The 21,887-nt window shown below is 40.6% G+C and overlaps 1 protein-coding gene across 1 annotated transcript in view; it reads right to left on the reverse strand.

Moving 5' to 3' along the window:
• Positions 1 to 612: 612 nt before the first annotated feature.
• Positions 613 to 21,887, reverse strand: part of ly75 (lymphocyte antigen 75) — a 28,375-nt gene continuing 7,100 nt past the window's right edge. Inside the window, exons 6-35 of the mRNA XM_072660806.1 lie at positions 19,847 to 19,990; positions 19,551 to 19,751; positions 18,099 to 18,253; positions 17,682 to 17,789; positions 17,484 to 17,572; positions 16,949 to 17,118; positions 15,661 to 15,866; positions 15,403 to 15,545; positions 13,971 to 14,052; positions 13,802 to 13,873; positions 11,296 to 11,419; positions 11,013 to 11,048; positions 10,718 to 10,887; positions 10,171 to 10,238; positions 9,997 to 10,073; positions 9,712 to 9,848; positions 9,513 to 9,618; positions 9,007 to 9,161; positions 7,158 to 7,287; positions 6,828 to 7,051; positions 6,522 to 6,681; positions 5,294 to 5,452; positions 5,005 to 5,127; positions 4,656 to 4,841; positions 4,334 to 4,560; positions 3,961 to 4,141; positions 3,501 to 3,659; positions 3,208 to 3,321; positions 2,688 to 2,843; positions 613 to 2,373 (exon numbers count right to left, since the gene is read on the reverse strand). Of these exons, the coding sequence (XP_072516907.1) occupies positions 2,198 to 2,373; positions 2,688 to 2,843; positions 3,208 to 3,321; positions 3,501 to 3,659; positions 3,961 to 4,141; positions 4,334 to 4,560; positions 4,656 to 4,841; positions 5,005 to 5,127; positions 5,294 to 5,452; positions 6,522 to 6,681; positions 6,828 to 7,051; positions 7,158 to 7,287; positions 9,007 to 9,161; positions 9,513 to 9,618; positions 9,712 to 9,848; positions 9,997 to 10,073; positions 10,171 to 10,238; positions 10,718 to 10,887; positions 11,013 to 11,048; positions 11,296 to 11,419; positions 13,802 to 13,873; positions 13,971 to 14,052; positions 15,403 to 15,545; positions 15,661 to 15,866; positions 16,949 to 17,118; positions 17,484 to 17,572; positions 17,682 to 17,789; positions 18,099 to 18,253; positions 19,551 to 19,751; positions 19,847 to 19,990 (4,238 nt within the window). The 3' untranslated portion in view covers positions 613 to 2,197. The remainder of the gene's footprint in view (positions 2,374 to 2,687; positions 2,844 to 3,207; positions 3,322 to 3,500; positions 3,660 to 3,960; positions 4,142 to 4,333; positions 4,561 to 4,655; positions 4,842 to 5,004; positions 5,128 to 5,293; positions 5,453 to 6,521; positions 6,682 to 6,827; positions 7,052 to 7,157; positions 7,288 to 9,006; positions 9,162 to 9,512; positions 9,619 to 9,711; positions 9,849 to 9,996; positions 10,074 to 10,170; positions 10,239 to 10,717; positions 10,888 to 11,012; positions 11,049 to 11,295; positions 11,420 to 13,801; positions 13,874 to 13,970; positions 14,053 to 15,402; positions 15,546 to 15,660; positions 15,867 to 16,948; positions 17,119 to 17,483; positions 17,573 to 17,681; positions 17,790 to 18,098; positions 18,254 to 19,550; positions 19,752 to 19,846; positions 19,991 to 21,887) is intronic.

Below are 21,887 nucleotides of genomic sequence, written 5' to 3' on the forward strand. Positions count from 1 at the left end.
TCGCCCTCTAGCGGCGAAGAGCCCCGTTAGTCTGTCTGATCGGCTAGTATTGTGTGTAGCATTTCTCAGAGATGCATTAAATGTGATGCATTTACACACACACATATTTTAAATATAATATAGATGCGTGTTATCATCTATTTATTTAAATTAAAATGTCTGTGTGACTATGTCGTACAGATAAAGATTTGAGTTCTTGACAATGGTGGTAATGGGAACTAGGAGTCAACACAACTATGGCCATAGTATGCCTAATCCAAATGTCCCCTGAAACTGCATGCCTGCATTTTGTATGTAATAACAAGCTTAAAAAAATGTTTTCAGCCAAAACCTTTTCTCAAAACTATCATGAAACTAGATTTCAACGTATCAGACAATGTATTTGTAGCCACTTTATGCCCTAGCTTTTCTTCATGAGAACTTACAGAGGCATTAAATGCTCCAGACGCATGTTTTCATTTACCATTAGTTGCTCTAGTACGCCACCTTTCATCAGATCATTGATTCATCGAACCACTCTGGATAACTGTGTATAAATGCTAACTATAGAATCAAGCCCCTTTAAAAGACTTGCTGCATTCATTTATAAACATGACACAGAACACCTTAGACTTCAGACCATGGTGACAGCGTTTTATTGAGCAGTGATCAGTTTCTTCCACAGACAGAAACAAATGGATTCAGGAACTATAAATGTTAACCAAAGATAAACTAGACATTCCCTTTGGTTAATTGTTTTGATTGGGGCGAATCTGACAAATCTGAACTGGAATGGGGGATCATAATCAATTACTATCAAACAATTTCAGAACAGTCTTTGGTTTACATATCTAAAATATCAATCAGTCAACATCACTAAAGCATAAAAGATATTTACAAAAAGCACACACACACACACACACACACACACACACACACACACACACACACACACACACACACACACACACACACACACACACACACACACACACACACACACACACACACACACAGCACCCAGCGCAGTGCTGTTGAAGTGTTGTATAGGGTTGCATATTTTCTCAAAAACACCTCAGAACTTCCTCCCATTGTGCTTGAACAATCCAAAAGCAGTTAATTGGGAAAACAGTGCTTTAAAGTGCTTTACATATCAGTAGTTTGAGTGCATAGAACAGGAGAGGTAAACTCAATCACCTTCAGCGTAATAACTCACATTAACACAGGTCCCACTTCACTTCAGGCGTTTCATACATCCAAGTCGTTTATAAAAAAAAAAAAAAAAAAGATGTTACTCGTACTGCAAATACTGTAATAGACTGTAACAAATTGGCTTGGAGTGGTGGTGCATTACAATGCAACAATGTCTAATATTCCTTCAGAGTATGATGTGCTTTTGTTGACATAATTGATGGAAGCCCATAATTAAGTGGGACCTTGTCACCTGCGGGGTACAAGTGTATAAGCAGTCACCAGAGTTTTGGCCAGCTTGATGACTAAAGTTTGGTTCAGAAAAGCAGCTGCTTCTATGTACACTAGTTTGAGGATCCTGCCAAAAATCTACACCATTACTAGGAGTTAAAAGGAGAAGTAAACAGTGAACAGGACAGACCCAGCAAAAACAGTAAGAATCTGTCAGAGCAGACTGCACAATAGAAATTGTTATGCAGAAAGTGCATCAATTCAGTATCTGATGAACATTCAAATCTAACATTCAGATCTTAATTAGATGGAGAACAAAAATAAACTTTAAACTTAAAAATGATCCCAGTTTTAGTATTAAAAAAAAGTAACAGTAAGAAATCAGTGCTAGCTTACAAGAAACCCTGTCCAAAAAACAAAACAAAACCCAATCATCCAGCACTGCCACAGTACCCAGAACAACACACAAATACCTTAAATACTGCAGCATGTTTTGGCAGTATTCTCATTTAAAAACATACCAAAACCATTAAGACACATTAAATTAAAAATAAAACCACCACATTTAGGTAAATCTACAAAACCATTGGCATTCCTTCAGTATATTAATTAGAAAAGCAAAACCCGTAAAGCCTGTCAAACCGCGGGACTGAGGAGTACTGAGACTGAAATAATAAATTAAACGCTGTCGTTGGAACACTTGCTTGGCTGTTTCCTGTTGTGGTATAGTGGAGTGTTTACACCGAAAGGCACATAAACATCTCGTTTTTTTTTTTTTTTTGGTTTTCTGCAACTTTCACTCAGTCTCAGAAATCATACTGGTGCTGTCTGCTTCATCAAAGTTCCTCTGGTAGCGCACGGTGGAGAAGAAGCGGTGCCTGTTCCTCTTATACATGATGAAGATCACCACGCTGACAAGGCAGAGGAGCACAATGATGAAAAAAGCCAAGGCCACAGGTGCACCCCCCGATTCTGAAACGAAGGAGACATTAACATGGGGTAAATATGAGTCTACTGTTTTAACTTTACTGCCATAAACACACATTGACAGACAACTAATTTTATGTTACATCACCTTAAGGTCACATGACATATAAAAAACATACAATTCATAACTTAATGTCTGTTTTTGCCAAATTCTTGCCATGAAATGTTTAGAGAATCTTTCTGGAATCTTCGCTTTTCAAATAGAGTAAAAAAGGAAAATGAACAAAAGAAAAACAACAAACAAAACAATCAGGTTATGAAAATGTGTCTCAGATGATAAAGCTATGCAGGGCACTTACTGGCAGGAGTCTTGCAGACGACACGGCTGCGGCTATTAGTGCAGCTGGCGTTGCTCCAAGTTCCATTCACGGACACCAAGACCGCGCAACCAGACTGAGGCTTAATGTGTCCCCAGTTAGAGAAGTCCAGTGCACTTCCATCCAACCAGCCAGCACCTGCAGCGTAGGATTTTACAGAACTGCCGTCAGTGATCTTAGACTACACTCTTTCAAGGAAAGGTGCTACAAAAGGTTCTATGAGCGACGCAACAGAAGAACCATTTTTGGTTCCATAACAAACATTTTAGGTGTGAAGGTTCTTAACAACGTTAAAAAAAATTTTTTATGCTCACATCTCCTTTATGGAAATCTCAAAGAACCCATTGGAGCACCTTTATTGTTAAGAGTGTACTGCTTTATTAATTTCCCCATTTGATGCAATAATTTCATGTACAAAGCAACACCGCAAACTAGTAATACTAGTCTGACAAAGGGGAAAGCATTGATTCACAATGGCAACTCACTACTGCTCCTACTGTACCTGATTTGAGGCCCAGCCAGACACGGCTGGTGACGAGAGGATTGTCAGCAATGTGCTGCGAGACGAAATCATTTTCTTCCTTACTTCTAATGGTCAAAAGCTGGGAGGAGGGATCTGGTAATCATACAAGACAAATAATACAAATGTGATTACAATGTCTGTACATTACTGAATGACAATCAAACACAATCATTTATACATGGTGCCATAAGGCTGCTTCAACACCGTAGGAATCAAATTCATTTTATGAAGACTAAATAGGCTTTAATGCAAACTATGACAAACATGCATACCTAGTTTTTCACAGATACTCTTAGCATCCTCCATGGTGTAAACAGAGTAGTTGTAGAGGGTCATATTGATGGCATAACAGTGGTTTTCAAACTGGATCCAGGAAGCTTGCCCATTGCTCTTTGGACAGTTATCACTTGTGTGAGGAGAAATCGGAGGCCCTGAAACAAAATAAACACATGTATGGAGTGCTTTTCTTTACCCTGTTTACTGCAAGACTCAATCATATTCTCCATCATAATGGGAATCCATGTTTCTCTGGTAAATTAAGAGACAAAAAAACATCTAAAACACTATGTACAGTCACATGCAAAAGCCATGAAGTTAAAGATGGAACATTCCTTGAAATGTTTTAAGCAAGATTACTTCTTAACATAACATTTCTCAATCCATCTGTGAGGCTGAAGTGTACAACCCCCACCGTCTCACAAAAGCAAATAAGTGTAAATGTATGCGCCTTACTCTGAAGGTTTCTGTAACAGATAGCTCCCTCTTGCTCAGCATGGCAGTTGACTGCAGACCAGCTTCCTTTAGTGTCTACATAGACACACTGTTCCTCAGATCCAGAGTTTGGGACCTCAAACCCTTGGGGTTGGAAGTGCAGTGATGTCCCATCTGACCACTCAAAGGGCCAACCACTGAACTATAGGAACAGATGAGTCAGTTAGCACCAGAACATACACAGCATCACATTTTCAGCATGAACAAAGAGCAAACACGGTCACTCAATATGACCTAAATTTTAACAAGACAACTGTGATTTGTTTGTACAATACCTAATCAATGACAAATGCTACAACTAGAAAAGCAAACTAGCCCAGATCGGATTACATACATCTTGTCTGGAGAGGCCGATCCAGTGTGGGAACCCGTCTCGTTTAGCGATCTGCATCATGTCATGGTTGGTGGTCTCATTATGAATGCTCACAAGATGTCCGCCATCATTGACACATTCCTCAAGGGCCTGATACCAGTTCAGTTTCTTGGAAATCAAGTAAAACATATAGCCAGGAGGAGCCTTCACATCAGTTGGGCTCAATCGATACTCTGTTTTAGAACCCTCTGGTGAAACAGAAATGGACATTCTCTCTCAGTGCCGGTCCAAAACATACATTGTTCCATTTTCCAAAAATTCAAACCACACATCGACGTCTTACCATTTTCAATCTTGCACACCACAATGGCACTCTGCTTGAAAGGTGAAAAGAAAGATGTGGACTGGATCAGGTCCCATTCTCCGTTCAGATTCAGGCCAGCCATGAAGGGCTCGGTGACATTTGGTCTTCCCTTTTTCCAGTTGGAGTACTGAACGTTGGTGTCATCGTACCATTTCAGCTGATTACCTGGAGGTAAGGTAGCAATGATCAGAACCACAGAAATAAACACCCCACTGAATGTATTCCACAGTATCTGTGGTTCTTTAAAAGTCAAACACAAATTATTGGGCTGTAACTTCTGAAGCTGACTGAAAACCAGAATCGCATCATCTTCTCACACTCACGCTACCTTCATTTTGTTTGTACATCCCCAACCACACAAACTTGGCCAAGTCTTTGAACGGCTGGAGCTGCGTCCTTATGAACTCATTCTCCTCCTCGGTTCGAATGGTCAGAACATCTCCCATTCCAGCTGTGGAGGGGATGGGTGCAAAAATCATCATAAAAAAAGCAGACAAATGGATCCTAAAGCATGTAAAAATCTAAAAATCACATTTAAGGAAGCTCAGCAGCTACAAAGCCAAACATCCTGTGAGAATGTTTAAAAAGACAGAGCATCAATTCAAGACTGGCCATACCAACAGCTGTGCACGTATTCCGGTCATTGCCCTTGTCGTGTTCTTGCCACCTCGCAGATGCCAGCAGAAAAGTGTAGCAGTTGTTTTGGAACGGGATCCAGTTGGCTCCATTGCCTTTGTGCGGACATTGCCCTGCATCCTCGGAAGGTCGGATGTTCTCTAAAAAAAAGGTAAAAAAGGTAAAGGTGCACGTATTTGTCACTCTACTATGTACAGCGAAATGTGTCCTCCGCATTTAACCCATCTGTGGTAGTGAACGACACACACACACACACACACACACACACACACACACACACACACACACACACACACACACACACACACACACACACACACACACACACACACACACACACACACACGAGGGGCAGTGAGTACACGCACACCCAGAGCGGCCAACTCCAGCGCCTGGGGAGCAGAGAGGGTAAAGGGCCTTGCTCAAGGGCCCAATAGTGGCAGCTTGCCGAGCCCGGGTATCACAACCCTGTTATCAATAGCCCGCCGCTCTAACTGCTGAGCCACCACTGCCCCTGCTCTACTTTATCATGTATATTTGTTCAATTTACAAGGACATTGTAAGAGCATAGCAGTGAACAATTGTGTGGTTCACAAAAACACCATTTTTGGACCACTTTAGGACTTTTCCCACGATCAAATTCAAGAAAGACATTAACGCCCAATGTGGCCCAAATATGTCTGATTCAGGAATAGCAGCCATAGCAGTTAAATAATAATAATAAATAAGTACTTGTCAGGATGCAAGGGCTTGCATTTTAACAGACATGTGTAACGACACCTGCGTGGACAGAAGCGCTTATAAAAATCCATCAACATTCTCAATGTGAACTGTCTAATACCAAGTAAACACTGCTCACTACAGGTGTAGTTTTTGCTCAAAGTTGTTCAGAAACAAAATAAATATAGATCAATATTTACAGAGATTCGTGCTCTGTCCAGCACTAGTTCCCAGCACAGGGGAGAAAGCCCGCTCAGAGCTTACAAACTCGACTGTAACTTTTGTTATTGTTTTGGATGATCATGTCGGGCTCAAGATTGTCTCATGCTCAAGATTTATCAATTAGATGACTACGATAGTTTGCAGACTGGGAATAGTGCATTGCTGAACCAATCACACAACAAAGCTGCAGCCCCAGAAACAGCTAACCTGCAACAGGAAAAACAGGACTAAAATCATATAGTTACCACTCAGCATTAAGGTTCATACCATGGGGGATGTGGCAGATAGCCCCTTCGAGCTGCATCCCACATTCTGTGGCCTTCCAAAAGCCATCAGTATCTAGGTACACACACCGGCCAGCAGTGGCTTCTTTGCCCCAGCGGCTGAACACAGTGTGGCTGTGATCCGTCCAGTGGTAGTGCTGCTCCTGCACAAGCATGAACACATTCACACAAGTCAGAAGTCCATGTGGTGACAAACTGCTTTTTGCTCTATTTACAGCTACAGGTGGTTATATAGAAGAATAAATTGGCAAACTATGTAGGAATAAGGTGACAATCAAGTGTGACTTACATCTTCACTGATCAGTCCAATCCAGAGGGGACTTCCCACATTGCTGACATTTACAGTAAGCACAGCCTGCAGGTATGCGTCGGCTACACTGGCCAGGTCCATGTTACTGTTCCTACACAACTCCCGAGCGTCATTCCAAGTCAGGTTCTTCTTGAGGACCACCTTAAACGTGTGATTGTTGACCATGAACTCAATCCCAGAGACAACAGGGGCATGCGGCTTGTCTGGCGAAATAAATAAATAAATAAACAAAACAGACAAACAAACTAAATTGGTTTACTAAATCAGTTTACTTAACCTTAAAGTCTTTAAAGAGTAAAGACTGGCTACCTGCGTAGTGCTGGCAGATGGTGACGCTCTGCTCATCAGAGCAGGATGTGTAGTCCCAAGTGCCCAGCATGTCTGAATGGGCATCGTTGAACATATAGGCACACAACTCCAATCCATCTTGCTCAAACGTCTGCCGCCCAAAATAAAGTAGTATTTAAGCATATGCAATGCTACAAGAGCCATTCTTGATCACTCCATATGTTTATAATAAATACTGTTGATGCTATATAGGCATAGACGTAATAATAAGCTGTGGAACTGTTACAGCTTATTAGGGAGGGACATTTTCAAACATTAGTAACAACTTCCTCACAGACACCGATTCATTAGGTTCAGGTGTAGAGTGTAAAAATCCAGGTCTGGAGTGTTACAATACAGTGCATTATAATGTATAGTTGAATATGAGCCTCTCAAGTGTACAAGTATCAGACAAATCAGCAAATAAAGAACTCTACCGCATAAAGTGAAAGAAAAATCACACAAGCCAGCCCACAATCAGGCAAGATCCCCTTGATACAACGTGATACTACTTTGACACTCAATGGGGTGTCGTAATTTGCAACAAGTTGATAAGTTGAGCCAGACCCCCCCCTTTGCTGGGCAGAGGTTGAGTATAAATGGACCATCTGGATGAACTGGGGTGGTGGAGGGGTGCGAATTTTCGGCACGAGAAGCAGAGGAGCAAGGAGCAGCTACATAGCACATAGTAACAAAGAGGAGGAGTTGGGGTGTGGTCCTTCTCCTGAACTTTTAGCTATTTTACAAAACTCGATTTAAACGGACTGTGGTTTTCGTTCCTGTTCTTGATTTTGATGAATCATGTTGAATTTCAAAAGGTGCCACGGAACATCAAGATGCAAACTGTGAAACAGGCCAGGCTTGACTATTTATATCCACGCCCCAACATTTACACTAGTGTTCTTGCCCAGACTGTTCAGTAAACCAAAAGGATAAGCAGCACTGCCCCGTAACACACAAAAAAAACAATCACACAATTGCGTATTTGAATAAAAGGTTTACATATTAAATGCAAAATTGTAAACAGGTGCACTACTGATGAAGGCAGGGGGGGCAGGTTCCTCCGACAGTTACTCAGAGCTTTCATGCAGGGACGTGTGATGTAATTTGAGCCGTACAGACCCTTGCGGCTTTGGCAGCGCATCAAGCATGAACCAGGCATTAAAGATGAATAAACAGTTATGATGATTTTACAGTTTGGTGCGGTCCATTGCCTAGAAAGGCGTCTGTGCGTTTTCTCAGCAGGTGCTTGCAAGTGCTGCTGTGGTACATCAAACCACCTTTTTGTTTTGTGCTCATTTCAGGTGATCTCATACTTTTGATGCCTTGGGTCTTTGAAAACTTTTAGAAAGCCTATTTTGCAACCAAATCAGACTCTGCTGCAGCCCCATTTTTAGTTTTTTTTTTTTATTTATCTGTAGCTTTAAATGAAGCAGACCAGACTGGAGTCAGAAACTACTGACCTCATGAAGCACAGATGTAGCGGTAATAAGGGAAAGCATTTGCTATTTAACCTGTTAAGTGTTTAGCCACCTAAAAAGCTAAAGAAAAATACAAGTAATGTTAAAACTAAGTGTTGGCTTAAAATAATGATTGAAACATTTTTAGCATTAACGTCATCGACTACAACGATTATTTGTCGCAGCCATCACGGTGCCTTACTGTAAACCGGCCAATCACAGCAGACCTCATCAAATTATTCATGAGCCCACTATAACAAGAACAGCATGTTCAACAGGGTAGTATATGGGTGAGTAAAAACCACTTCTGGACTAAATTTCACACTGCACCAAACTGTTACGGCCCATAACATGTGAGAAAGAACTCTTACGTTGATGTACATAGGTCGCAGCTGTCCATGGAGAAGGGGGTTAAAGTTAAGGTACGTGACATCTGATTTGTCCACCCACTGTGTGTCATGAAGCCTCAGTTTCAGACCAATCCAAAGCTTCTGTGGTTGCCCCGGAAGGAGAGTGGTGATGAAGTCTAAATGAAGAATGTGAGGTTGCAAAAAGAAAGACAGTCACAGAGACAGGTGTAAAAATATTCTGCCATACTGCCAGCTGACTCAACATATTGTTGAAGATAGAAGAAAAGTTACTGGAAATGTGATAACTTGATCTAACTGGAGAATGTTTTAACTAAGGGTGAAAGAAAATAATTGCTCAAGTATATCTTGAGTTAAAATAATGGATACATGGATGCCCAAGTGTTTGTTTCGTATCATCGTACTGACTATTTAGCATTTGCAACAGATTAAAAAAAGAATAATAATAAAAAAAAAGGAGTTTGATCCTTTTGTAAATGTTAATTCCTGTGATTTTCAGATCAACTTACCTTGCTCAGCTTGGTCTCTGATCGACAGAAGAGTACCCCTCAGGGTGTTACACTTCTCATTGGCATGTTTAAAGCTCATGTAGTCAGGCCTGATCACTGTGAAACACTGAGAACACAAAGACAAAGAAATTATCAGTGTCATCTCTCCTATGCAGTTATGTGACTGGAGCAAGGCTTCTATGCAGTAATCTGACCATACCTTGTCTCTGAAAGCCAGAGTTCCTTCCTCGCATGGCTTGGCAGGGGCCTGGGGGTCTGGGATTCCAGTTTCTGCAGATGTGACATTCAGGGTCTCGCACACGAAGGGCTGTTTGACATCACAGCTTATCCGGTAATCTGTACAAAGTGAACGTTACTGGTCAGCTTTCATCTTGAGTAGAATAGTAACAAACAAATCAATCATAAACTCTAAAGAGGACAACATGTAACATTACAAACATAAGATTACGACCAGTGGTGAAGAAGAAACAGTTCAGTACTGTACCTGGCATGAAGGAATCCGGGCTGATGGAGGTACATCTGCCCAAAAACGCAGAATGATAGAAATGCAGGCGAGAGAACCTGACGACACAGTTATGATTCGGGTACATTAGTTAAACATTGGTAAATTGTGTTTGTGTAGATTTTGGGGGGTGTGGGGGCAGAAGAGATAACTTACCTTAAGGGAAGAAGAGGGCCAGGCTGACGAAGATCCATCCACCAATTCACAATCTGTGAACCTGCGTTCTAGAGTGTTTACGGACATTGTACAACGTTAGGTAAACCTCAACAAACAGGAAAAAAAAAATCTGTGGTTTACTCTGTTACAGTCACAGCACTCTTATATTCTGACAACCTTTGGTTGGCTGTATGTGGTGTTCAAAGCTAATTGCACATGCTCTCATTTCTAAATGGAGATGACTGGACTGGTTTTACTTTCATTTACTATTCATTACAGATCACCGCCCCACACCTGAACTACTAAGATGGTACATTTCTCTTAACTGCATTCAGATTGACTGAATACACAACTCAGTCTCGAGTATTTTATAAACCTTACAAACGTAGCAGCCAAACAGGTTAAAATAAACAAAAGTATGGACAGAGTAAAAAAAAACAAAAAAACAACGACAAAAAACAAAACAAAAAAAACAACACAACTGACGTATGCAAACATAACCCTGTACTGCTTGGAGACTGTAGTGTCTGGAGGGGAGGAGTGGTACCTTAAACAGGTGTTCCTGCAGATGTCTAGCAGCGTTGATGCTGTGAGGTGTGGCTAGTTTGCTGCTGTTGCTGCTGCAGTAGACACTGGCTTCCTCATAGGACAGCTGGGGCTGGGTCACAAACCAGAACTCCTGACCATCAATGAATACTGATGTGTTATGATGTCCATCTGTGGGGCATACATACACAGAGCACGCATATGTTAGCTTTCACAAAAAAATACAGTGCAAGAAGAGCATGAAAAGACCGGGGGGGGGGATTAAAGAAAAAAATATATCACATGCAGTACTCCACCTGGGTTATACCATTCAGGATTCTTCGGAGTCACTCCTGAAATGTAAATAAGAGAGCAAATGTACAATCAGGCAGAATGCATTTTTTTAAAAGATCATTTCCTGTGCTAAACTACTCCAAAAGTAACTGGTTTCATTAAGGCACAACTAGACTCTCCTAAATTTTAACAGAGTCCAGCATTTTCTGTATTTTAAAACTACCTGTAGAGACACGGACATAGGCAGCTGTTAAATATCAGGTAGATGTTTGTGTAAACAGTACGGTAAGTTTGTGGGTGCCTTACCTCGAGGGATCTGACACACCCACTCTAGCTTAGCATCACAATGGAAGGCGCTGGAGTAAAACGGGCGCACAGGGACATCATGTAGCAGGAAGAAGAACAAGAGCTTGAAGCTTCCTTTCAGTGACTGGTTATGAAAGACAGGATGGGTGAAATTACTCAACACCATTAACGTTTTAGGCTAGGCTGCCAAATGATCACAGGTTTAATGCACAACAGTCATGCGGGTTGTTTTGACTTCAGTTCAGACATTGTATGAATTCACCACTTACTGTCTCCACCCCTGAACAGAGGTGCTTCAAGGGTACTTTAACCAAGGTAAAAATTCCCTATTAAACCACACAGACTCAAAAGAACTACATAAATGTATAAAAGGGGACTCTTGTCACGAATAAGGCACCACATTCGGTTCAAAGAACCTCTTTTTAGAACTTCAACCCTTTTCTTAATTTCCTTTCATCATATACAAGTAAAAAACCCTGTTAATTGTTCTGTTTAGCCCCAAAAAGGGATCCACTATTAGGAATTAAAATAATAAAATAATAATAGATTTTTCAAGCATTGTTATTAGGATTTGGTTGCATCCAGTGACAAGAACTGAGGTTACTGAGGTCAGTATGCTGGATGATAACCACCCCACATCAATTCCAATTCCTAAAGCATCCCAAAATTATTGGATGGAGCATCATCATTTCAGAGAACACAATTACACTGCTTAATGCAGTGGAGTTGGGGTTGGTATACACCCCTGTTGCACATGTCTGGCATTAGGCATGGTGCCAATAGGTTCAGGTTTATCTGCTTATCTAGTTCTGTTTTATTGGCAACACTTCTCTACAGGTACTAGCTGTGTGCGTCAGCAACGGGTACAACGTAAAGCAGCTGAATGCATTCATTAGATGGGGTGTCCACAAACATTTGGACATAGTGTATAGAGACCTGTGTGTTCATATACAAGAAAAATGTCTGTTTATGGTTCTTAAAAATACATAAACATCCACGGCTTTCAAGTTGTTTGACATGTTTCCATCTCTAATTTGAAGTATGTTACAACATGTGCTCAGTTTGCTTCCCCAATTTCCACACGCCTGAATTAATTGCCTTGTTTAGTAGGTGTGCTGGAAACCAGCTCTTTGTTCCCCAACCCAGCGCTATTTACATAAAAACGGCACGAAGTTCACTCTTCACACAGTATGTGGAGTGTAAATTTGATTTGAAACTGATTGATCACAATAGCTCTAACAGCTCATCAGCTTATCCTCAATTACTGTGTTAGATGTTGAGTTACACCCTGATGTGTACAGTGCACTGTTTTTTATTTTTTTATTCAAACACAAATGTTATTACGTTTGTTGTACAATTAGGACATCTGTACAGGCACGAAATTGAATCCAGACTCGTACTTGCAAGTCTGAGATCCGACCAGCCAGGTCAGACCAGGCCCGACCAGTATGGTAAGTTGTAAAACTCAAACATGCTACTGCAAATGCTTAGATACCCTCTAAACAAAAATGGTTCTTTGACTCAAGTGTTGATAGTGTAACAACAGCCTTTTAGCACAGCCCAGAGCCATTTTTTCCAGACGTCTAAATGGTTGAAACTCATTCTTTAGAGGGTAGATTTAAATAGATATATGCAATATTACCAGTACAAGTTCTAGGTGGATTTAGGCCCAAATTTAGTCCGGTATCGGCATGTGCAAAAACTATGAAAAATACTGGAATCAGAATCAACCCACAATTCCCATATTAGTGCCTCCCAGAAGAAAACAAAATGCAAAGGTCCCATTTAAAGGCCTCCTGCCTTTTAGGAAGGTTACAAAACTGAATGCTTTGCATGCACCTTGCCTATTCATGTCACGGTTATAAAGAAACGTTTCAGGTTAGACTGCTTTTTAAAAGAGCCACAACACAAGGCAGCCGATCGGAACAGAGGTAATTTACATTAGTCTTTTTGAAGTGACAGAAAAGGAAAGAGTTGGAAAATGGCAGAGACAAAATTAACGACATGACAAGTTTTTGTGCCTAAAACCACTCAAACCTTAAGCAGGCATCAGGGGAATAATGTAAAACACCACTTTTTACTCTATTCCACTGGAATGTCTGTGTAATGAGGCCCACCCGGACGTAAGCATATGTTCTGATCCACTCCATGGCGTATTTGCATAACCACCCACTCCCAGTTGAGATTTAATGCTAGGCATGGAATGACTAAGCCAGAGCTCTGAGCATTGATTGGCTGACATTTGCTGTGGGCGAGCAATTGATTCATAGCTATTATGCTCATAAGCCAAAAATCTAACTGGAAACTAGTACAAACTATCTGGACACTAGCAACACGGACATCCACCATCTTAGCCCACACTAAAGGTGTGTAAACATAAGCTGCCTCGGTTTTTCACAGCGCACTTCTGTATATTAACAATGAATCTGTAACCATTAGGGTAACAAAGGGGGCTCTTTAACACTGGTTAGAGAGAGAGAGTTTTAAACCTACAGATGGAGATTACCTTAAATGCAGCACAGTCTCGGTTATAATCGTCATCTTCATGAAACTCTTGGGGAAAAATCGTCATGGACACCTGTTACAGAGCAAAAAGGGAATAGAAAAATAAAATACTGCACATACAGAAACAGACAGCAAATAGGGAGTGTTTAGCAGAGTTCCTGTTAACTCACAGGTCGGCCGTCACTCCACTCCCAGCCATTGTCGTTGTTTGGATTTCGTCGATTTAATCCAACCCAGAAGAAACGATCATCACTGCACATCACAAAAATAAAACAATACCATGAGTCACTCTGATAGTGTTAGAACCTTCCTCATACTGTCTGAAATCTGAATACAAATCAGAACACAGTTGAAAACATTTATGGTTGACTGCAGTGTATTAAAGGAACTGGGAGCTGAATGGTCAGGGAGGAGAGTCAATGTGTATTATAAGATATTAATCACACTATAAAACAATTATTTTAAGAAAAGTCTCTGCTAAACTATCAATCGTACTGTAATGGTACTGAAAACGGTACAAAAATTACTCTGACTTTAAACTCTGAGTTAAACTGTGTGACTGTATTATTCATACAAACAAAAAGATTGGCTCAGATCAATAATTCATAAAGCTGAAGCATCAGCTAACCAAATATCCTAAATTCCACTTCAATAATGCATTATTCAATTTATATAAGTATATTATTCATATGTATAATTATTTACAGATTATATCAAATAAATACATTTCAACCATCTGATGTTTTTTTTAAGACCATAGGTAGATATGTACTTAAAAAAATTACTATGTTTTTTTATTGATTGCCTAGTTTTTATTCTGTGCAATTAGAATGAAATGAAATTGCCCCTCATTTAGAGTGTGTTTGAGTTTTTGAGCTGGTACATAAGCAGCTCTGTAGCAGACTGGTTAAATCCCCTGCTCTGAATATGAAAGGACATCACTGCTCTATTATTAGACACGGCTCTGAGATATAACATGATCCATTATGCCATTGCAACACTTACAGAAATATTCAGATTTTTAGCTTTTAAAAAAATGTGACCTGCATTGTTTTCAGTCAGTTTGTCTCTCTGTCAGCTACACAAGTGTGTTATGCGGTCCAATAATTGTGTTAAGCCCATTTCATACCAGATGTGGTAACCGCTGTAAATGACGCTGCACAAGCAACATCCTCCTAATCTAGTCAATGTAGTCTTGCACACCGGTCACGTGGTAATAGGAGCATGAACTGCAAAAATAGACTATGGGTTCATGTTTTACAAACTATCGACAAATCAGAAATTGAAAACCCTTCTGACATTCAACATTGCACTTTTTCACATCATTCCCCATTTGTTTAAAGAACTTCATGATACACATAGAACTTATGAAATGAAAATACCAGCCAAAACAGAAACCAACAGTGGGAAATAACACGCACCTCGTTGCTTCTGGTGTGAAATGGGCTTTTTTGTCATTTATCAAATGTTTCTAGAGTTCCTCTAGGACTCGATTAGTGAAATATAAACCTGACCCTATGAATATTTCCTAATAATGTCCAAACATGATGGATCCTGACTACTCAACATTTTAAGCTAGTATATGTGTTTGGTGACTGGTACCTAATGGAGTCTCTCATAATGTTATGGAGTGCTGTCATCTCGTCCACTTCAGTAAAGCTTGGAAGGTGTGCTCCCAGTGCTTCACAGAACCGCTCGGCTTCTTCCCACGATCGCTTACGACTCAGCCTCTCCTCATGAAAGACCTGTATGTGTACACATCCGTGAAGGCATGCAATAACACGCTCAAGCATTCTGTGTGATAAAGGTGTGTGGGATTTACCCTCCCACTTTTACAAAGGCATAGACACACCCACCCACCTTGTAGCAGTACTTCATTCCCTCTTTGGAGACCCATCCTTGGGGGCAGCTGGCGTTGAGATCAGGCTCGGCCGGAGTTGGTGTAAGTGGGGCAGTTGATATAACTTTTTTACAGATACTCCCAGCTTTAAACACAGTGCAGTTCTTGACAAACCACTGACCTAGTGGGCTTGCTGTGGACATCACTGCACATCCTCCTGAATTAGCTGCAATACAACACATTAACACACATTTAGGAAAAGCTGACAACCACTGACCAAGTTCTGACGCACATAGACAACTATAAATAACACAGCAAATACAGCTTATGGAAGCAAAGACGCTTATGCGGTGAGCAATGAATAGAACCTAATAGCTACAAACAAGAATATACACCATATGGACAAAGGTTTTGAGACACCTACACAATGCACCTACAGGAGATTTTATGACATCCCATTCTAAACTCACAGACATTAATATGAGGATGGTACCACTTGTGCAGCTAAAGCAGGAGAAGAAAATTACTTCCCCAAACTGTTTCCACAAAGTTGAAAGCATGTGATTGTGTAAATGTGCTTCAGCATTAAGACTTCCCTTCACTGGAACTAAGGGGCCTAGGAAAACCCCTGAAACGCATAGCATTATCCCTCTCCCACCAAACTTTACACCAGCACAATGCAGTCAGGTCAATGCACGGCAGGTAATAATCTTCTGGTGTTCACCAATCCCAGACTGGTCCACCAGACTGCCAGACAAATGGGATCAGTAACTCCACAGAACACGTTTCCGCTGCTCCAAAGTACAGTGGCAGCATGCTTTACACCACTTCATCCAATGCTCCGCATTGTGCTTTGTAACATAAGGTGAGCATGTAGCTGCTCAGCCATGGAAACAAGTCATGTGATAAAACTCCAGACACACAGGTTTTGTGCTGATGTTGATGCGGAGAGGAGGCAACACAGCTCTGTGCCTTTATGGGGTCTGCCACATCATGCCTGAGCTGCTGTGGTTCCTAAATACATATCACAGACGTGACATGCTGCAATGGTGGGGTCCTATTACAGTAGCACACAAATTCAGTGAGCTCTTTAGAAAGACCCATTCATTCACTAATGTTTGGCAGAGCAGACTGCGAGGCTAGGACATTTAACCTGCAGCAATGGGACTGAATGAAACGCCTGCATTTATGATTAAAAGGTGTCTCTCAATACTTTTGTCCATATAGAGTAGCAGGTCAAATCTAGGTTCATTTCAACCTGTAGTAGTGTATATTCTGTATAATTGATAGTGGGTAAGCATGTTTAACCTGGTTCTTGCCATTTCCAGTTGGTATACGTGACTTTGTCTTCTTGTTCAGACTGACTGAACCACTGGTATTCTCCTGTGCCTTTAGAGTCCTGTAGCCCCGTCCAGAAGAACAGCGCCTGACTGCTGATACGCTCCTTCAGAAGACTATTAATGAATGCCTGCTCAAATCTACACACAAACACAGAACATAGAACCATTAGAGGCTATTTACCAGCATTTCTACACTGCCAAACAATAAAAAAGTAGTTTATCAGCTATTAAATATCTATTTAGGCCTGTACATGCTGCCAGAAACAGAAGAGATGAGATGAAAAAGTAATAGCTGATTAAGAGGAAGACTGGAGTGAAGGAGATGCAGTGAACAAATGAAAGTGAAAGAATGAAAGACCAAAACATGCACAAACAAGTGAGCGAGAAGGAGGGAGAGAGTGTGAGAGATACAGGAAGAGAGAGAAAGCTTGAGAGATTGAGTTTGATGAATTATGTGAACTGAGTAAATGTGTTCAATCTGTCCTAAATGTTTGCCCTTTCACCTGTTATTGATGGTAAGTTTACAGCTGTTCTTGTAGGAGACCTCCCGGGAGTCAATTTTATAACAAGCGTTCCCATGCCTCCTCCAACCCTGCACAAACCAAACACAGTGGAAGACTCGTTATCTCTCCGTATCACTTACTGTTTACTCATAAAGCCGTGGCTTTTGCTCCGGGTCAGACTCCGAGATAGTGACTCACCCCATCCTGTGGGCAGCCTTCATCTGCAGCACTCTCATTCACAGTGCCATTCTTCTTACAAAGGAAGGGACTCTGTGAGTTGCAATTTGCCACAAACCATACATGTTCCTGTTAGTGTTGGTGGTGGTGGTGGTGGTGGTGGGTGGGAGTGCATAAGGGTGAGAGAATAGAAAAGATTCGTGCTTAGTGCAAGTAAATTCTTACATTCTTACAAGTATTCCTGCCATTTTTTTTCTCATTCCAAAAACATCTCAAAATATCAAGGATCTCAAAATGAAGAGAAAAACGCTCTTTTTAGACCCAAGATGAGACATACCAACAGACTTAATAATAATAAATAAATAAGCAAACAAACAGGGCTTCCATAATGTATTGCACCACTCTACAAAGCTGAAGAACAGCAGAGCAGCCTTTTACCGCTTCAAAGGTCATCACACAGCTGCTGGTGCTGGGGGTCAGCAGTGGTGGTTGGGTACGTCCCCAGTATGTAAATGACACATCTGTCCCGTCCTCCCACTTAAAGAGATCAGTTTTGGAAGTGGCCTTTAGACCTATCCAAATATGAGAAATTGCTGCAAGAGAGCGAGAAAAAGAGCGAGATTGATTTACCCACACATCAATGGCAAAGCATCAGACTCTGGCAAGTTATGTCAACAAACAAAAACAAATACATAATTAGAACACTAGTTAGCATTTCAGAAATGCCAAAATAAAAAAAAAATTAAAAAACCTTTCCACACACCGGTTCCACATCCACAAAGACTAGCATTTTTTTTTATGTTGTAAGGCTGCAAATGCATTAAATAAATAAAGTGGAGGTTTTATCATAGCAGTCCAGTGTGATTTGGAATCACTGTGCATTTCTAGATATAGAATTTAACTGCTTATAGAACGTAGAAATGTAATAAGATTGTCTATAATACTGAAGCAGCTTAATGCGATCAAACAAGTGTTTCATAAATTCTATATCTATGTTTCATGAATGAAATACAATTCTAAGTCATTCTACATCTAGTGTCTCCAAACCTTATACTTCAAGTTTCCAGTTTTAGTGAAACTACTAGTGCTATACTGGCTGACAATCAGTTATTAATAGTCAGACTTCTTCAGTAACTGCTGCAGTCACGCAAAAGCCTCATATTTCCAAAATAACTTAACAGGATGAGGAAGAAACCCAAAACCAGCATAGATTTCCACTGAACGTCAACATAATTTTTTTTTTTTTTTTGCAGATGCCAAAAAACCCCCCCAAAAAAAACAACTCACTGATTCTGGCCAACTGACATTTCTGTTGGACTATTAAAAACAACTGAGGTCTTTGAGGGTTCTGTAGTTAAAAGTTAAACGACTACTCAAAAAACATTTGGCTGCTAAAGTGGTTCTTTTACTGGTTAAACGGTACTTGAGATATTAGCAAGATGGTCTGTGACACAATCTGTGACTGTGCTTCAGCCAAAGATGTTACAGTGTGTGCAAATACAGTTTTGTTGTTTAACATTAAACCCCAACCAAAAAAAAAAAAAGCTTAATATGCACAGACAATACTGAAGCAGCTGAAGTTTAACAATGCTACATAAATGTTACACATCCAGCTCTCGATGCAAAAACCTCCATCCATTATTCTTGCTTTGATTCTCTGAACAAAATATTCAGCTGATGGAAGCTGAGTGTACAGTTTCCACCCCGAGTCATGCATTATTTAGAGTGTGCGTTGTTCAGACATAGGAGAAGTTACATTAAGTGGGAGATTGGCTCTGATATTGATTATGGTTTTCGTAATCCAATCTAGAATGACTACTCATGCAACCACCTTACCCTGGTGTTTAGTCTGTGTTTGTGTGTTGTGCGAGTGTGTGCGCACATGTGTACCATTGTTGAATTCAGTGTTGAGCAGCTCAATGTCCTCCAGGCTGTGGATGCTGGCCAGTTGAGCTCCATTCTCCAAACACACCTTCTGGGCATCTGCATAAGTCTTAAACATCCTGGTGTCATTTCCATACAGCTTATAGCAAAACCCCCCACGTGGTATCCAACCGCTCTCACACACTGTGGGTTTGTACACCCTTTCGTCTGCAAAAAAAAAAAAAAAACATCACACAATATTGAGTTTGATCTATACATCACATTCCTCAGAGAGTGCTGAGACAGAAGTGTCTATGCCCTACCTGCAGCCTTAGTCTGTGTGTGGTTCTCCATCTTCTCACAGATGTATGGCAGCTTCATCTCGCACGCTTCGCTGCTGAAGCGCATATTGGGGTGCATAACTCCGCAGTCTGATGCCAGCAGGAATGACTCGGCTCCAGATGACGCTAACAAATAACAAAACACAGTTTCCACACTGAATTGTTCTGGACGGGTAAGCAATAGGATAAAAAGAACACATTAAGATACTTGATGTGAACCATGAACTACATTGTGAGAAATAGCAGTACAGCACTTCACCGACCTGAAACCATATTGCACCTGCTTTATTAAGCCTATTTCAGGTTAATTTAGGTCTTTGGTAATATTAAGTGCAATCCATTGTGTTGTGTCAATCAAAAGAAGTAGTGTACTGACGGCTGTCTGCCTCTAAACTCCTTCTTATGTTTGATTAAACCAGCATGTACCACTGGTGGGGAAAAATTACATGAACCCAAAACTATCCAAAACAGCTGTAAAACAGGCCCATTCCGAAACCTTAAAACTGTTACATAACAGTCTTGGCCTAGACCCAGCCTGCTAGCGAAAGCCTTTTCACATCAAAGCTGCAGCACACACAATCACAGCCACTTCGAGAGAACATGGTGTTGATGCTTGTAACACCGGAGAGCAGGACATCACTTTCAAGCTCCGTGGAATATATGCTAGGCTAAATCCCTAGCTGGCCAGTTAGGACACTTAAACACTACACCGAGAACAGACCAACAAATTTTGTAAGTACAAAAAAATAATTACAAACGTTAACCATACAGTTTTAAAAAACTGAGAGACAATGCAATTAACTTAACCACCCAATCAAAGCAGAGCTTATTGAGAAAACTCAATAACAACTTCAATTAAATACTCAATAAATGCATTCTACGGCTCAATAGTAGGCATGACATTCTTGGGGGGAAAAAAATAGCTGTTATAATACATCATACTGCACTTCCATTTTCCACAAAAGCAGTTAGCATAAGGAACGAAACAAACAGACTTTTACATAAAATAGCATATTGCACCATTACCAATTCTTGAGTAATTACACAAACAGACCAAAATAAAAAAAATAAAAAACTAATTTCAAGACATGGTATCCTGTCACCCCTGTTGCCCTTTACAAAAAATATAAATAAATAAATAAATAGATAGATAATGAGTCACTCCCTTACAGATGTATAAAGGCCCCACTGAAACAGCTGACTTGTTATTCAAACACAGAGACACTCTACATGCAGACAGATAAATGCATACACGCGTCCAAATCAACAGTGACCTTGCCGCTAACAGTAGCCCATTGTCTTTTGGGACAGAATGCCACACTCGCACCACAAAAAGATGGTGGGGCTGCTCCACCTCAGGCCTTAAACAATGAAAGGTTCTGTCTGCTGTTTAACAATAGCTTACGATAACATAGCATGGCAGCACCAATTCAACAACTATACATGCTACAGCAGTTAGTTTCTTTTGTATGTTGTGGACAATGATTAGACTGCTGAATCTATGCCTTGTTTCAGTTTCTTCAATTCAGGATTCAAATGTAGAAAGCAGCAGAATGTATTGGCTCGTAAGGCTGATGTAGATCTGATACAGCCCTGACTCTATTTGAATGTTTTGCAGCATATAGTAGTAAAGTGTGATCTGTTGTCTGGGCCTGTTGTTGCCATTCGGCCTTTCTAAATATTTTGTCACATCACAATTCTTGCATGATACATAATATGCTTTGTAATATTCAGCTTTCAAATAGGTTTCAGCCATGACACTAATGTGACTTTTTATATGCAACGTTGCTGAACGGAATCCAAACTATGCAGGTTAGGTAGGTAAACAGTCATGTGAACAGTGATGACTGGTTAAACATTTATAATTAAATCTAAATTACTTTATGACAAAACTTGACCCACTCCTACTAGTGTAACCCTGACACACCACCACGTCCTGGTCACTTCAGTACTGAAACCCACCACCCAAATAATACATGCTCTGTGGCGGTCCTGTGGGGTCCTGACCATTGATAAACAGGAG

This window comes from Salminus brasiliensis, chromosome 17 (genome assembly GCF_030463535.1).
Source record: "Salminus brasiliensis chromosome 17, fSalBra1.hap2, whole genome shotgun sequence".
Classification (NCBI taxonomy): domain Eukaryota; kingdom Metazoa; phylum Chordata; class Actinopteri; order Characiformes; family Bryconidae; genus Salminus; species Salminus brasiliensis.